This window comes from Hypanus sabinus, chromosome 19 (assembly GCF_030144855.1).
Source record: "Hypanus sabinus isolate sHypSab1 chromosome 19, sHypSab1.hap1, whole genome shotgun sequence".
Taxonomy (NCBI): Eukaryota; Metazoa; Chordata; class Chondrichthyes; order Myliobatiformes; family Dasyatidae; genus Hypanus; species Hypanus sabinus.
Window position 1 is genome coordinate 71364745 of NC_082724.1, and position 17142 is coordinate 71381886.

Below are 17142 nucleotides of genomic sequence, written 5' to 3' on the forward strand. Positions count from 1 at the left end.
CGACTAGATTGGCTGAAGGGCCTGTTTCTGTGCTGTACTTCTCTATGAGTCAAATGAGCAGTTTTTTTTTTACATTCCAGATTATCAGCCGATTTTAAATTCCACTCTCCATGTTAGAATTTGAACTCTGATCGCTAGTTTGTTTTTCCAGGCCTGTGATTCATCAGAGACCTTTACTTGTTGACACTTCTGCAAAAAAAATCTGACATATCTCTTCAGTAATTAAAAAGCAGAAGACTGCAGAAATGAAGAATCTGAAATAAAAGTAGATAATTCGGAAATAATCGAATCTCTAGATTATAATTTGGGTTTCTGGTACAATCCTTGTACCATGTATGCTCTAGACTATCACCATAATTACAGGTGTAGTATTGGAATTTTAATCTTTGATCCTTTACTGTAATAATCTTCCTGAGCTGCTGATTGGTGCTGCCAATAGAACATAGACTCCAAAGCAAGATAAAACTTACATTGAATTGAAGCAGAACGTGCCATTGAATCAAATAAGACATTGTACAGTGACTATAATGTTATAAACTAAGACAAAGACTGGGAATTAGTTTACCCTTGCATGCAAGTTCATTGGGAAAATATCATCTGTACTGGGGCCTTCCTTTAATGCAAGGCTTAACGTTTATAAAATAGTTTCAGCTGTAATGAGCAAAAAGTACAGTATGATTGTCTTTGTAAAAAAATTCAGCTATTTGAAATCTATGATCAAGATTTAATTCTTTTATATTTCTCTTCAGAACACATTGCACAGTGATTAAGTGAAAGAGAAATTTCACATGCACAGATTTACTGCCCTATAACTTAAGCATTCATTGCAATAGCTTCAAAATATTTGATGAAGAATTTACATATTCAGTCTGAAAAAGAAACATTTAAAATAATAATTCATTGAATTAAGAAGATAGAAGATATATTAAGATGGTATAAGTTGTAGATTACCTTATGATGGCCTACTTCTCTTATGATGAAATCAGAGGATATTAATACAGGAATCAAAATAAATAAAAAATAGGACAATATGGTCTTCATTTTGAACAGTGCTCTGCTGAAAAGCAAGTCATAGATTTTATTTAGAACCCTGTTAATAAATAGCAGTAGTGTTGACATTTTTCTTACAATTGCCAGGTAGTGATGTCCTGGCGGAATATGGTAAGGTAAACAAACTGTATTTTTAAAGCAAATACAGATGCTTCAGATAACTTCTGCAATCTAAATAGTTTAAAGTACAATCTGTATAGCAAGGCCAATAATGGAATTAGTTATTTAGTCAATGAGTTTATAGGTCTTTCACTTTTGCTGGTAATGTATTTAATATTTAGTCTATTTTCTCATTGCTGGATTTCCAGAGATCAGTTAAAAGAAAACTGTACAATGCGGCTCCTGTATCAAGGAGTGTGCACGACAGAATCTTCGATCCGTGCTGTTGAAGGGGAATGACAGCCGGAGAAGAAGCAGTGGATTCATGAGCCAAGAACTACTGCTTCTGACCATGGCAGGGTCTTAGGTTGTAGAAAATTGACCTGAGGTGGAACAGCTTCCAGAAGAGATGAACAAGATGCCCATTAATATCTAAGTCACCAATTATTCACCAACAACCTGGCCACTGATTCCCAGTTTTGGGTTACACCAGGACTACTTAGCTCCAGGCCCCTTCAAGTCATGGAGCAAAAAGCTGGAGTCTACAGATGAAGTGAGAGTGACTGATTCCTATAAACGTCAGCAAAACAAAAGATTTGGCCATTGAGTTCAGTTAATGGGGAGCAGTACACATGCTCCTGTCTTCATCAATGGTGTTGAGAACTTCAAGTTCCTAGGAGTGAACATCACTAATAAACTGTCCTGGCCCAACTGTACAGATGTCATGGCCAGGAAAGTTCACCAACATATCTACCTCAGGAGGCTAAAGAACTGGACTTTTCTGCATCAACTCTTGCGATGTTTATTGATGCACCGTAGAAAGAATGCTATCTGGATTCAGGTTGGTTTTGTCCAACAGCTGCTTTCCCCGTGACTGCAGTGAGTGATGGACATAGCTCAGCACATCATGGAAACGATGGCTGCACAGCGGTTAGCACATTGCTTTACAGTACTGGTGACACGGGAGTTTGTACCTTCTCCCTGTGACCCCATAGGTTTCGTCCAGGTGCTCCAGTTCCTTCCACAGTCCAAAGATGTACCAGTTGGTCATTATAAACTCTCCTGTGATTTGGCTAGGATTAAATTGGGGGATTGCTGAGTGGCGTGGCTCAAAGGGCCAGAGGGGCCTGTTCCGTACTGTATCTCAATAAATAAATAAAAGAAACACGTACAACAAGCTGGATGAACTCAGCAGGTCGGGCAGCATCCGTGGAAACGAGCAGTCAATGTTTTGGGCTGAGACCCTTCATCAGGACTTTTGGGTCTCAGCCCAAAACGTTGACTGCTGGGTTCCACGGATGCTGCCTGACCTGCTGAGTTCCTCCAGCTTGTTGTACGTGTTGCTTTGACCACAGCATCTGCAGTGTACTTTGTGTTTAATAGATAAAAGAAACCACGGCCCCCATTGGTTTTGTCTATGCATTTTGCTGCCTCAGTAAATCAGTCAGCATCATCAAAAACCCCACCCACCTGGACATTCCCTCTTCTTCCCCTTCCATTGGGCAGAAGATACAAAAGCCTGAAAGCACTTACTAACAGGCTAAGGTCAGCCTCTACCCGACTGACATGAAACTATTGCATAATTCCCTAGTGCAATAAATTGGACTTGACCTCACAATCAATGTAAGATGCAATAGAAGAGAATAACATCATCAACAATGCGACCAAGGGTGACATCCTTTAGATGGTTCACAGAGCTGTTTCTTCTATGTCTTCTTTTTCTTTCAAATGTAGCTTTGCTACTGTCGGAGCCTGTGGTCTCCGTTTTGGTGGTGTGTTTTTGGGCTGATTGAGCGATCTGGCGTTTTGCTGTCTTCACGAGGGTTTCAGGAATTTTATATTCCATGTATTTTATATTCTGTGTTTTTTCCCCTCGGTTTTCTTTTGTTGCTGTTTGCAAGATTTGTTTTTGTGTGTGTGCTGGGTGCTGGATGGGATTTGATGTTTTCCTTTGGTTTTCATAGTTTTGTGGCTGTCTCTGGGGAAACCAAGTCTCAAGATTGTATACTGCATACACAGTTTGATAATAATTATACTTAGATAAACTTTGGTTTATAATTCCCTAGAACACCTTGGGTTTTCCTTAATCTGACCCAATAAGGCCTTCTCATGCCCCCTTCTAGATCTCCTAGGTCTATTCATAAGCTCCTTCCTGGATGCTTTATAATTCTCAAGAGTTCTGTCTGACTCTTGCTTTTTATACCTTCATTATACTTCTTCCTCTTCTTTAGACATTTGTTTTCACCCTTCTCTACTCAATGGGACAAATCTATCCAGTGCAATTGCTCCCTCTGAACAACCTCCATATATCTGTGATAGGTTTATATTATATATTTTTCCAATTTATGCTCCCCAAGTTCCTGCCTAATGGTATTAAACTTTCTCCCTCTCCAAACTTTCTCCTCCTCCAAATAAATACATCCCATCCTGTCTGCTCCTGTCCCTCTCCAAATAAATATTTCCCATCCTGTCTGCTCCTGTCCCTCTCCAAATAAATACATCCCATCCTGTCTGCTCCTGTCCCTCTCCAAATAAATACATCCCATCCTGTCTGCTCCTGTCCCTCTCCAAATAAATACTTCCCATCCTGTCTGCTCCTGTCCCTCTCCAAATAAATACATCCCATCCTGTCTGCTCCTGTCCCTCTCCAAATAAATACTTCCCATCCTGTCTGCTCCTGACCCTCTCCAAATAAATATTTCCCATCCTGTCTGCTCCTGTCCCTCTCCAAATAAATACATCCCATCCTGTCTGCTCCTGTCCCTCTCCAAATAAATACTTCCCATCCTGTCTGCTCCTGTCCCTCTCCAAATAAATACTTCCCATCCTGTCTGCTCCTGACCCTCTCCAAATAAATATTTCCCATCCTGTCTGCTCCTGTCCCTCTCCATATAAATACTTCCCATCCTGTCTGCTCCTGACCCTCTCCAAATAAATATTTCCCATCCTGTCTGCTCCTGTCCCTCTCCAAGTCTGTGGTAAAGGCTGAGGAATTGTAGTCACTACTCAGAAGTTTTCTCCCCTTGTGAGCACTTAGCTTATTGCCTAGTATCAGACCCAATATGGCCTCTCCTCCATTTGGCCTGTCTACATATTGTGTCAGGAGTCCATTCCTGGATGCGCCTAACCAATGTCATCTCATCTACACCTTTTGCACTTAGGTGGTGCCTTCAAATATTAAGGAAGTTGGAGTCAGCCATGATAACAACCCTGTTATTTTAGCACTTTTCCAAAATCTGCCTCCCAATTTGTTCCTTGATGCCTCTGTTGTTATCGGGGAGGCCGGAGGATCTATAGAACTCTCCCCATAGAGTGATTACTCTCTTCCTCTTTCTTACTTCCAGCCACACTGACACCAGATTGGCTCCTTTTCTGCAGTTATGATACTATCCCTGACTAGCAATACCACTTTCCCATCTCTTTTTCTACCCTCCCCGTCCTTTCTTAACAGCTAGACCCTGGAACATCCCTGATCTTCTGATATTTCTGTAATGTTCTAAACATCTTAGTTCCTTGTACTGACCTATGTTCTATATTCATCACCCTTGTTCACATTAAAATAGACAAATTTCAACCCACTCAACTGACTGCACTTACAGAAGGTCTTTTCCACTGGCTGTCCTTCCTCATAGACTCTCTACATGCTATCCAAATACCGACTGCCTCATCATAAGACCATTCATCCTGGCTGATTTATTATCTTTCACTCAGCCCCATTCTTCTGCCTTCTTCCTGTATCCTTTAATGCCATCATATAAGCAGAGGCACAAAGGCCACCAGTGCTGGAAACTGGAATATTTTTATGTTGGTGCCATTCTGGTTATTACGATTTCTGATTCTGTCATTAAATCAATTATTTCTTAATATTAAAACTATTTATTTGTATAAACAGACATTTGCTTGTGGTGAACTACTGGCCTATTCCCAACTATTTATTTTCAAAATATCATGACAAAAATTGCTCTATGTCTTCTAGCCCTGTGATAACCTATCACTCTGGTTCCCCTCCAGAGATAATCATGATAAACATCCATAATAATCTGATCTATCTCCACAGCAGGCAAGATAAGCTTTTTCCTGCACCTTGATGATGTGACAATAATAAACCAATTTCAATTCCCATTCCCTTTCCAAAATACTCCAATAATTCATGTAAAGGAAGATGGTTGTGATTATTGGGGGTCAATCTGTCCAGCTGTAGAACATCACTGCAGGAAGTCAGTAGATCCGAATTGGAAAATTCTGCTGATGCTGTAACAATGTTCAGATCTACTTGCAACTTCTCAACAAATGAGCCCCTCCACATACAGTCTAAGCCTTGAAGATCAATTTCTCTAACTTCCAGTAACCACTTCCCTCTGTTCCACCACCCTTTTGTTTTCCCTTATCCCTCTGTCCCCATTAGCTCTCTTTCCCCTTCTGTACCCCAATGACCTGCCCATCAGCCAAACCTTCATCCTTCTGGTTTCACACCTCCTTCACTTTATTCCCTGGATTTTTGTCCTTTCCTATCAGATTCCTTTTTTCACTCAATTCACTTATCACTCCAAGCTTCTCATATCATTCCTTTTTTCCCACCTTTGTCCTCTCAAGTGGATTCACCTATCACCTTCCATCTTGTGCTCCTCCCCCTTCCATCCTTTTATTCAGGCTTCTACTGTTGTTCTTTCCAGTCCTGATAAAGCACCTCAGTCCAAAGTATCAGATGTTTATTTCCTTCCATAGATGCTGCCTGTACTGATGATTTCCTCCTATATTTTTTGAACGTAGCTCCAGATTTCCAGCATTGGTAACCTCTTGTGATTGGGTATCTCTATACAGCAGGGTATAAGTACAGTTCAGGCAAGAGACAATAAAGAGAAGAGTTCAAGTCCATAGTTCCCTGACAATGGCAATGAAAGTAGAGAGGGTGGAAAGGAGGACATGTGGTCTGGACATTACATATAAAATTGAGACATTATGTTGTAAAGGATTGGATAGACCATACCAAGAATATTATGTATATTGAAGAGATTTGGTCTGTCACCAGAGACTAGTAAATTTTGACAGCTGAAATGTGCAGATCATTTTGATTAGTTATATTGCTACCTAGTATAGAGGCTCCAATACACAGGATTGAAAAAGACTGCAGAAGTAGTTCCATCAGGGGCATAACCCTCCCCATCATCGGGACTTCTTTAAAAGGTGATGCTGCAGGAAGGGGCATCAGTCATTAAGGATCTTCGTCATCCAGGACATGCTCTCGTCTCATCACTGTCATCAAGAAGGAGGCACAGGAGCCTGAGCAGACACACCCAATGTCTTAAACAGCATCTTCTCCTCTGCCATCAGATTTCACAAACCCATGAACACTACTTCATTAATTTACTCGTTTTACATTTTTTAATTTTTTTGTATTTTTTATTGTAACAGAGTAATTTTTATGTATGGCACTGTACTGATGCTGCAAAACAAAAAATTTCATGACACATGTCAATGATAATAAACCTGATTCTGACCAACACCAGATTTCTGAATCTATTTCCTTCTCTGGCCTATAGGATAGCAAGAAATTTCCTGAAGGATTGTCACGTACCCCATGACCAGGTTACCGAACCAGCAGAGGTGGAATACACATTGGAGTCTGGTATTACTGTAACTAATAGTGTTTATTAGTAGACTAAGTAATACAGTACTATAAAATGCAAATATATGAAACAGGTTAGCAATGATATATACAGAAGTGTGGAAATAGGAATCAAAACCAAGCTCTTTCAAAGTCTAGGGAGAAATGGATAGTCTTACGATGGTGAAGAGTTCAGTTTAGGTCGAGGTGGTTCTGGTGTAACGTTGGAGAGAGAGAGCGAGAGGTGATGCAGTTGCCGTTGAACCTTCCATTGTCTTCCTGTCCTGTTATGGTCACTGACTGTGACTCCATACGACTGTTCTTCAGTGGTAGACCTGTCACCCAGGCAAGGGTGGACACACAAAAAAGTCCCCACTGGTCACACCCTTCTCACACTGTGAGCAACTGATCGATTCCCCGAATCGATCCTCCAAACCCCCACCTTCATGTGGGTGCACAATGCTCTTTCAGTGTCCCCTGGTGTGTCTGCTTGTGTCTTTGCAGACCCGCTTTTTATCTCCCCTCTGGAGGGCACCGGCCCTCCATCAGGCCGGTCCCACCTTGCTGTCTCTGCAAGAATCTAACAAGCAGGCAAAAGTGTCCTTGGAGCAAAGGTAAACAATCAGCCAGGGAGCCATAATATTAAATCATGTCTTTCTCTCTCTCTCTCTCATCTGCGTGGGATGCCTCCCCACTCTTCTTCTCTCTCTCTCTCTCTCTCTCATTAGCAGCATAGTTCACAGGGGGGTCAACTCTGGACCCCATCTCAGCTTGGTTTGCTCATCACAGGATGCAAACCTTTAAAGATTGTATCAGCTTCTTAGACTCATTAAAGTGCTGAGCCTGTAACAGATCGAAGTGGAGAAAGAACATTGAGGAAAGCATTGAGTACCCTGAGGTCATACAGCTGGACAATGTGGAAGCTAAGCACAAACAGTAAAAAGGAGTGCATGATATTCCAGTCTAGTCACCTACTACTCCAATCAAATTCCATATGGTAGAGTCTGCATATCCCATATAGAATTCCTCAGAATGCTTTCAGCAGGAGTGCAGGCAAATTGACTGCAAACCTCAGAAGTGTGGGTATTTGTGATTGGTTAGTGGTGTGGTTGGATGGGTGGTTTATTGTTATTGGCACAAGATACAGAGAAAAGGCTTTCTTGCATAGTGTTGATCAGATCAGATCATTACACCATGCATAATAAATAACAATACAGAATTATGTGTAAAAGCCATAGAGGAAATGCAGTGAGGTAAATAAGGTGCAAGATCATAACAAGGTAGATTTCAGCTCGAGAGTCCAACTTGTCATTGTAGGGAACTATTTAATTGTCTTATAAAAGAAAGAGAGACATTGACAGAAATCAACTGAGTGAGTTTAGCATATAAACAAAGAAAAATATTAAAGGAAAGATAATTATTGAAATAAAAATCTGTTCGGTTTAGAGACTTGGATGGCACTTGGCCCCTTGATTTGGATCTGAATTTGACTGATGTTATTAGGATAAAAATTCATTCTGCAATGGATTATGAAGATCACAAAACATATTGACTGGGAATCCCATACTGTAAAGGATGAGATGGGATAGAGTTTGTCAACTGTGTTCAGGCAGGTTTCGCTCATCAGCACGTACAAACCCAATGAGAGAGCCTGCGATAATTGATCTGTTACTGGGGAATGAAACAGGGCAGGTGACAGAAGTTTGTGAAGGGGAACACTTCTATCTGATCAAGGTTCCTTGAACCTTTCATAAGTTTTTCTTCAATTCTTAACTAGATTTTCTACATCCTTTGTACACCAAGGTTCTTTTACCCTACCACCCTTTCCCTGCCTTAATGGAATATACCTATGCAGAACTCCATGGAAATGTTCCCTGAATATTTCCCACATTTCTGCCATGCATTTCTCTGAGAACATCTGCTCCCAATTTATGCTCCTATGTTCCTGCCTAATAGCACCATATTTTCCCCTACCCCAATTAAATATTTTTCCAAATTGCCTGTTCCTATTCCTCTCCAGCACTATGGTAAAGGGGATAGAGTTGTGATCACTACCTCCAAAATCCAATGAGAGATCTGACACAAGAAGTTCATTTCCCAATACCAGATCAAGTCTAGCCTCTCCTCTTGTTGGCTTATCTACATATTGTGTCAGGAAACCTTCCTGAACACACCTAACAAACTCCACCCCATCTAAACCCCTTGCACTAAGGAGATGCCAACCAATACTAGGAAAGTTAAAATCTCCCATCACAACAAACCTATTATTATTGCATCATTCCGTGATACCATCCCTAATTAGCAATGTCACGCCCCACCTCTTTTGCCTCCCTCTCTGTTCTTTCTAAAACATCTAAAGCCTGAAACACTCAGCCATTCTGTTCCTGAGACATCTACGTCTGTAATGGCCACAACGTCACAGTTCCACATATTGATCCATGCTCTAAGCTCATCTGCATTGTTTATGATACTCCGTGCATTAAAATAGACAGATCACAAACCATCAGGCTGAATGCTTCTTTGCTCTCCAATCCTTTTTCACAATCTCTCTCCAAGCTGTCTCTACTTGTGCTCCAATCACCCCATCCTCTGCCTCTTCATTTCGGTTCCCACCCCCCACAAATCCAGCTTAAACCCTCCTTAATAGCATTAGCAAACTTCTTCGCCAAGATATTGCTCCCCCTTGGAATCAACTGCAACCCAAACTTTCTGTACAGATCACACCTGCCCCAGAAGAGGTCCCAATGATCCAGAAATCTGAATCCCTGTCCCCTGCTCCAATCCCTTACCCACACATTTATCCTCCACCTCATCCTATTCCTGTACTCACTGTTGCGTGGCACAGGCAGAAATCCCGAGATTACTACCTTTGAGGTCCTGCTTCCCAGCTTCCTTCCCAACTCCCTGTATTCTGCTGTCAGGCCCTCCACCCTTTTCTACCTTTGTCGTTGGTACCAATATATACCACGACCTCTGGCTGCTCACCCGCCCATTTCAGGATATTGTGAATGCATTCAGAAACATAAAACATACGACATAGAACATAGAACAATACAGCACAGTACAGGCCCTTTGGCCCACAATGTTGGGCCAGCCCTTAAACCCTGCCTCCCATGTAATCCTCCACCTTAAATTCCTCCATATACCTGTCTAGTAGTCTCTTAAATTTCACTAGTGTATCTGCCTCCACCACTGACTCAGGCAGTGCATTCCACGCACCAAAAACTCTTTGAGTGTAAAACCTTCCTCCAATATCCCCCTTGAACCTTCCACCCCTTACCTTAAAGCCATGTCCTCTTGTACTGAGCAGTGGTGCCCTGGGGAAGAGGCACTGGCTGTCCACTCTATCTATTCCTCTCAGTATCTTGTATACCTCTATCATGTCTCCTCTCATCCTCCTTCTCTCCAGAGAGTAAAGCCCTAGCTCCCTTAATCTCTGATCATAATCCATACTCTCTAAACCAGGCAGCATTCTGGTAAATCTCCTCTGTACCCTTTCCAACGCTTCCACATCCTTCGTATAGTGAGGCGACCAGAACTGGACACAGTACTCCAAGTGTGGCCTAATCAGAGTTTTTTAGAGCTGCTTCACTACATCGCGACTCTTAAACTCTATCCCTCGACTTATGAAAGCTAACACTCCATATGCTTTCTTAACTACCCTATCTACCTGTGAGGCAACTTTCAGGGATCTGTGGACCTGTACCCCCAGATCCCTCTGCTCCTCCACAGTCCCAAGTATCCTGCCATTTACTTTGTACTCTGCCCTGGAATTTGTCCTTCCAAAGTGTACCACCTCACACTTCTCCGGGTTGAACTCCATCTGCCACTTCTCAGCCCACTTCTTCATTCTATCAATGTCTCGCTGCAGTCTTCGACAATCCTCTACAACACCACCAACCTTTGTGTCATCTGCAAACTTGCCAACACACCCTTCTAGCCCCACATCCAGGTTGTTAATAAAAATCATGAAAAATAGAGGTCCTAAAACCGATCCTGGTGGGACATCACTAGTCACAACCCTCCAATCTGAATGTACTCCCTCCACCACGACCCTCTGCTTTCTGCAGGCAAGCCAATTCTGAATCCACCTGGCCAAACTTCCCTGGATCCCATGCCTTCTGACTTTCTGAATAAGCCTATCATGTGGAACCTTGTCAAATGCCTTACTAAAATCCATGTACAAACCGTAGATCACATCCACTGCACTACCCTCATCTATATGCCTGGTCACCTCCTCAAAGAACTCTATCAGGTTTGTTAGACATGATCTGCCTTTCACAAAGCCTTGCTGACTGTCCTTGATCAGACCATGATTCTCTAAATGCCCATAGATTCTATCTCTAAGAATCTTTTCCAACAGCATTCCCAACACAGACGTAAGGCTCACTGGTCTATAATTACCCAGACTATCCCTACTACCTTTTTTGAACAAGGGGACAACATTCACCTCCGTTCAGTCCTCCGGTCTGATTCCCGTGAACAATGAGGACATAAAGATCCTAGCCAGAGGCTCAGCAATCTCTACCCTCGCCCCATGGAGCAGCCTGGGGAATATTCTGTCAGGCCATGGGGAATTGTCAATTCTAATGTATCTTAACAACTCCAACACCTCCTCTCCCTTACTATCAACATGCTCCAGAACATCAACCTCACTCACATTGTCCTCACCGTCATCAAGTTCCCGCTCATTGGTGAATACCAAAGAGAAGTATTCATTGAGAGCCTCGCTCACTTCCACAGCCTCCAGGCACATCTTCCCACTTTTATCTCTAATCAGTCCTATCTTCACTCCTGTCAACCTTTTGTTCTTCACTTAATTGAAGAATGCCTTGGGGTTTTCCTTTACCCTACTTACCAAGGCCTTCTCATGCCCCCTTCTTGCTCTCCTCAGCCCCTTCTTAAGCTCCTTTCTTGCAACCCTACATTCCTGAATAGACTCATCTGATCTTTGCTTCCTAAACCTCATGTATGCTGCCTTCTTCCATCTGACTAGATTCTCCACCTCATTCGTCACCCATGGTTCCTTCACTCTACCATTCTTTATCTTCCTCACCGGGACAAATTTATCCCTAACATCCTGCAAGATATCCCTAACCATCAACCACGTGTCCATAGTACATCTCCCTGCAAAAACATCATCCCAATTCACACCCGCAATTTCTAGCCTTGTAGCCTCATAATTTGCCCTTCACCAAATAAAAATGTTCATGTCCTCTCTGATTCTATATTTTTCCATGATAATGCTAAAGGTCAGGGAGCGGTGATCACTGTCCCCCAGATGCTCACCCACTGACAGATCTGTGATCTGACCCGGTTCTTTACCTAATACTAGATCTAGTATGGCATTCCCCCTAGTCAGTCTGTCAACATACTGTGACAGGAATCCGTCCTGGACACACTTAACAAACTCTGCCCCATCTAAACCGTTGGAACTAATCAAGTGCCAATCAATATTAGGGATGTTAAAGTCACCCATGATAACAACCCTGTTATTTTTGCACCTTTCCAAAATCTGCCTCCCAATCTGCTCCTTGGTATCTCTGCTGCTCCCAGGGGGCCTATAGAATACCCCCAGTAGAGTAACTGTTCCCTTCCTGTCTCTGACTTCCACCCATACTGACTCAAAAGAGGATCCTGCTACATTACCCACTCTTTCTGTAGCTGTAATAGTATCCCTGACCAGTAATGCCACCCCTCCTCCCCCTTTCCCTCCCCTCCCTATCCCTTTTAAAGCACTGAAATCCAGGAATATTGAGAATCCATTCCTGCCCTGGTGCTAGCCAAGCCTCCGTAATGGCCACTACATCATAATTCCATGTATGTATCCAAGCTCTCAGTTCATCACCTTTGTTCCTGATGCTTCTTGCATTGGAGTATACACAGTTTAGCCCCTCTATCTTACTACCTTTATACCCTTTATTCTGCTGTCTTTCCTCAAAGCCTCTCTATATGTTAGATCTGGCTTTACTCCATGCACTTCTTTCACTGCTCTATTGCTCCAGGTCCCATCCCCCTTGCAAATTAGTTTAAACCCTCCCGAACCATGCTAGCAAACCTACCTGCAAGGATATTGCTCCCCCTCGAGTTCAGGTGTAACCCATCCAATCTGTACAGGTCCCACCTTCCCCAGAAGAGATCCCAATGTAGCCACACATTCAACTGCCATCTCCTCCAATTCTTACCATCACTATCACGTGGCACTGGCAGCAATCCTGAGAACGCCACCCTTGAGGTCCTGTTCTTCAGCTTTCTACCTAGTTCCTGAAACTCACACTTTAGGACCTCATCCCTCTTCCTGCCTATGTCGTTGGTCCCAACATGTATCATGACTTCTGGTTGCTCTCCCTCTCATACCAGGATGTCATGCACCCAGTCAGAGACATCCCAGACCCTGCCACCCGGGAGGCAACAAACCATGCGGGTTTCCTTCTCACGTCCACAAAATCTCCTGTCTGCTCCCCTGACTATAGAGTTCTCTTTCCTCAAATCCTCTTTATATGTTAGATCTGGCTTTACTCCATGCACTATACTTGCAGCTCTCACATCCTCTACCTTACTATCTGCTCTAACACTTTGGTTCCCCTCCCCCTGTAAATCTAGTTTAAACCCCCCCAGAGCAGCACTAGCAAACCTTCCCACAAGGATATTAGTCCCCCTCCAGTTCAGGTGCAACCCGTCCCATTGGAACAGGTCCCATCTTCCCTGGAACAAGGCCCAATTGTCCAGAAACATGAAGCCCTCCTTCCTGCACCAATTCCTTAGCCACGTATTTAGCTGCATTATCATTTCTAGCCTTGCTAGTACATGGCATGGGTAGCAATCCTGAGATTGTAACCCTGGAGGTCCTGTCCTTCAACTTTGCACCTAACTCCTTAAATTCTCTTTGCAGGACCTCCTCCTTCTTCCTACTGGTCCCTACATGGACAACAACATCTGGCTGCTCACCCTCCCTCTTGAGAATACTGAGAACTCGATCCGAGATATCGCAGACCCTGGAACCAGGGAGGCAACAGACCATCCAGGATTCTCGATCTCTTCCACAGAACCTCTTATCTGTCCCCCTAATTATCGAATCCCCTATCAGTACTGCTCTCCTCTTTTCCCTCCTTCCCTTCTGAGCTGAGGGTCCAGTCTTGGAGCCAGAGACGCAACCACTGCAACTTGTCCCCGGTAGGTCGTCCCCACCAACAGTATCCAAAACGGTATACTTATTATTGATTGGAACGGCCACAGGGGTGCTCTGCTCTTCCTGTCTATTCCCCTTCCCGCTCCTGACAGTCACCCAGCTACCAGCCTCCTGACTTTTAGGGGTGACTATCTCCCTGAAACTCCTGTCTATTTCTGCCTCTGTCTCATGAATGATCTGAAGTTCATCCAGCTCCAGCTCCATTTCCCTAACACGGTTTGTCAGGAGCTGCAGCTGGATGCACCTTTTGCAGGTGTAGTCATCAGGGACAATTGTGCTCACCCTGACTTCCCACATTCTGCAAACAGAGCACTCAACTGCCCTTACTGCTGCCTCCATTATCTACTACTGTTAATTGGAGTTATTTAAAGGAGCTTACCTGGCCTTACCTCACTGGGAGCAAGCTCGTCCTCAGCCTCTGTTCGCCGAAGCCTCTCGAGCCAAAGCCTTCCTACTCTGTCTCCCTCTATTCCATTGCCCACTCTGTTAATCTGCTCACTTCTTAAACTCTCCTGCTGCCTCACGGGCCAACTTTCACAGGCTTGCGCAGTCGTGCCCCATTCAAACTGCCGAAGAAATGACATCATGAACCCCTGGCACCTGGGAGGCAAACTACCATCTGTGTTTCTTTTTCATGCCCACAAAATTGTCCATCTGTCCCCCTAATTATAGAGTCCCTATTACCACTGACATCCTCTTCTGTTCCCTAACCCTCCGAGCCACAGGGTAAGGCTCAGTGCCAGAGGCATGGCTACTGTTGCTTCCCCAGGTAGGTCATACCCCTCCCCAACAACACTCAAAATGGAATACTTACTGTTCAGGGGGACAGCCAGTACCTGATGCCCTCACTTTACTCTACTGAGTTACCCACTTACCTGTCTCCTGTGACCGCGGGGTGACTACCCGACTGTAGCTCCTCTCTATCACCTTCTCACGCTCCCTAACAAGCCAAAAGTAATTGAACTGCAGCTTCAGTTCCTTAACTCGGTCTTTAAGGAGATGCAGCTCGATGCACCTGGCGCAGATGTGGCCATCAAGCTAAATACAGTGCGCTGTTCCAAACAGCGGCAAATAACATCATTCTCACCCTCAACCATTATAATGAGTCAACCTATAGCCGGGAAGTGATGACCCCTCCTGCTAAACTGTTTGTGGTAACTTATTTTTCTTTTCACTTCTCTTCTATTATTTTTATCTGTGCACCTGTAATTTCCTTTGGGCTTAGATATCTATCTATCTAAAAACTGGAGAGGGATGGGCTCCGCCAGGTTTCAGATGCCCAAGACACGCCATACAATGAGCAATCACCAAAAGGATCAGAGCAAAAAGCTTGTCATGAAGGCGCCCTGACAACTCCACCAGGAGTTAAGGGCACGGGCGCGCACACACACACTCTCTCTATCTGATAAAGTGGTAACAGCATGCATATTCATGATCTTCATGATGATTGTGCTTTTCTGCTGCCGCAGCACATCCACTTCAAGGTTTGACGTGTCCATTCAGAGATGCTCAACTGCATACCACTGTTGTAATGCATGGTTACTGTTGCAGTGTACGATACAGTTACTGTCATGGTTTCTGATACAGTTACTGTTATAGTTTATGATGAGTGGTTAATAGAGTGATTGCCGTAGTTTACGATGCAGTTACTGTTGCAGTTTACTATGCAGTTACTGTCGTAGTTTATGATGCAGTTACTGTCACAGTTTACGAAGAGGTGTTATTTGGGTTACTTTTGCCTTCCTGTAAGCTTGAAGCAGTCTGGCACTGTAAACTATAGAGAATGGTGTGTGAAAACCGCAGAAGGTCAGTAGTTTCTGAGAAACTTGTACCACCCTGCCTGGCACCAACAATCGTTCTATGGTCAAAGTCACTTAGGTCACATTTTCTCCTCATTCTGATGCTTAATTTAAACAATAACTGAACCGCTTGACCATGTCTGCATGCTTTTATGCATTGTGTTGCTGCCAAATGATTGGCTGATTAGCTGTTTGCTTTAACAAGCAGGTGTATAAATGTACCGAATAAAGTTCCCACTGAGTGTTTGTTCCTCAGCCTTTTCGGTGACTTGGTTGTGTCTCTATATTTTTCATTTCAGGACAACAAAGAATCTCCCAAGTAGAAAGGAATTGTTGAGGGAAAGTATGACTAGCAAATGGTCAATGCTGTGCTAACATGAGTAACTAAATCTAGATAGAAACTTTATATCTTAAGAAATCTTGGAGCATAGAAGTCAATTTAATGGAAGATCAGAAAACACAAACAAAGCAGCGAGAACAATATACATATATAGAAATTAAAGGAATAAGCTTAGTTTATTCATTTTCTGTGTATCTATTCCAGAATTGTGTTTTACTTGATTGTGTACAGAATCTTTAGCGGTGTCAGTACTATAGCTTACTGTTTCCCAGAAAATACACAATTTTTGCCAGTATGGATGTGTGTGTGTGTGTGTGGGGAAGTGTCAGGGCTGAAGCAATTCACCTGCCAATTCCTTTTCAGTCCTGATTTCAGGTGCTGTATGTGTGAAGTTCATATCTTCTCCTTTTATTTGCATGGATTTCCATCAAGTGCATTGGGCGCCCAAATCCAATAGCCCAAATCCACACTCCATTGGGCGCCCAAATCCAATAGCCCAAATCCACTCTCCATTGGGTGCCCAAATCCAATAGCCCAAATCCACACTCCATTGGGTGCCCAAATCCAAAGGCCCAAATCCACACTCCATTGGGCGCCCAAATCCAAAGGCCCAAATCCACACTCCATTGGGCGCCCAAATCCAAAGGCCCAAATCCACACTCCATTGGGCGCCCAAATTCAAAAGCCCAAATCCACACTCCATTGGGTGCCCAAATCCAATAGCCCAAATCCACACTCCATTGGGTGCCCAAATCCAAAGGCCCAAATCCACACTCCATTGGGTGCCCAAATCCAAAGGCCCAAATCCACACTCCATTGGGTGCCCAAATCCAAAGGCCCAAATCCACACTCCATTGGGCGCCCAAATCCAATAGCCCAAATCCACACTCCATTGGGTGCCCAAATCCAAAGGCCCAAATCCACACTCCATTGGGTGCCCAAATCCAAAGGCCCAAATCCACACTCCATTGGGTGCCCAAATCCAATGGCCCAAATCCACACTCCATTGGGCGCCCAAATCCAATGGCCCAAATCCACACTCCATTGGGTGTCCAAATCC

At 43.6% G+C, this 17142-nt stretch overlaps 1 protein-coding gene across 1 annotated transcript in view; it reads right to left on the bottom strand.

Moving 5' to 3' along the window:
- The window catches only part of LOC132377870 (inter-alpha-trypsin inhibitor heavy chain H3-like), a 162039-nt gene extending 160998 nt beyond the window's left edge, over positions 1-1041 (bottom strand). Inside the window, exon 1 of the mRNA XM_059944307.1 lies at positions 952-1041. Coding sequence (XP_059800290.1) covers positions 952-1041 — 90 coding nt within the window. The remainder of the gene's footprint in view (positions 1-951) is intronic.
- Positions 1042-17142: the final 16101 nt, after the last annotated feature.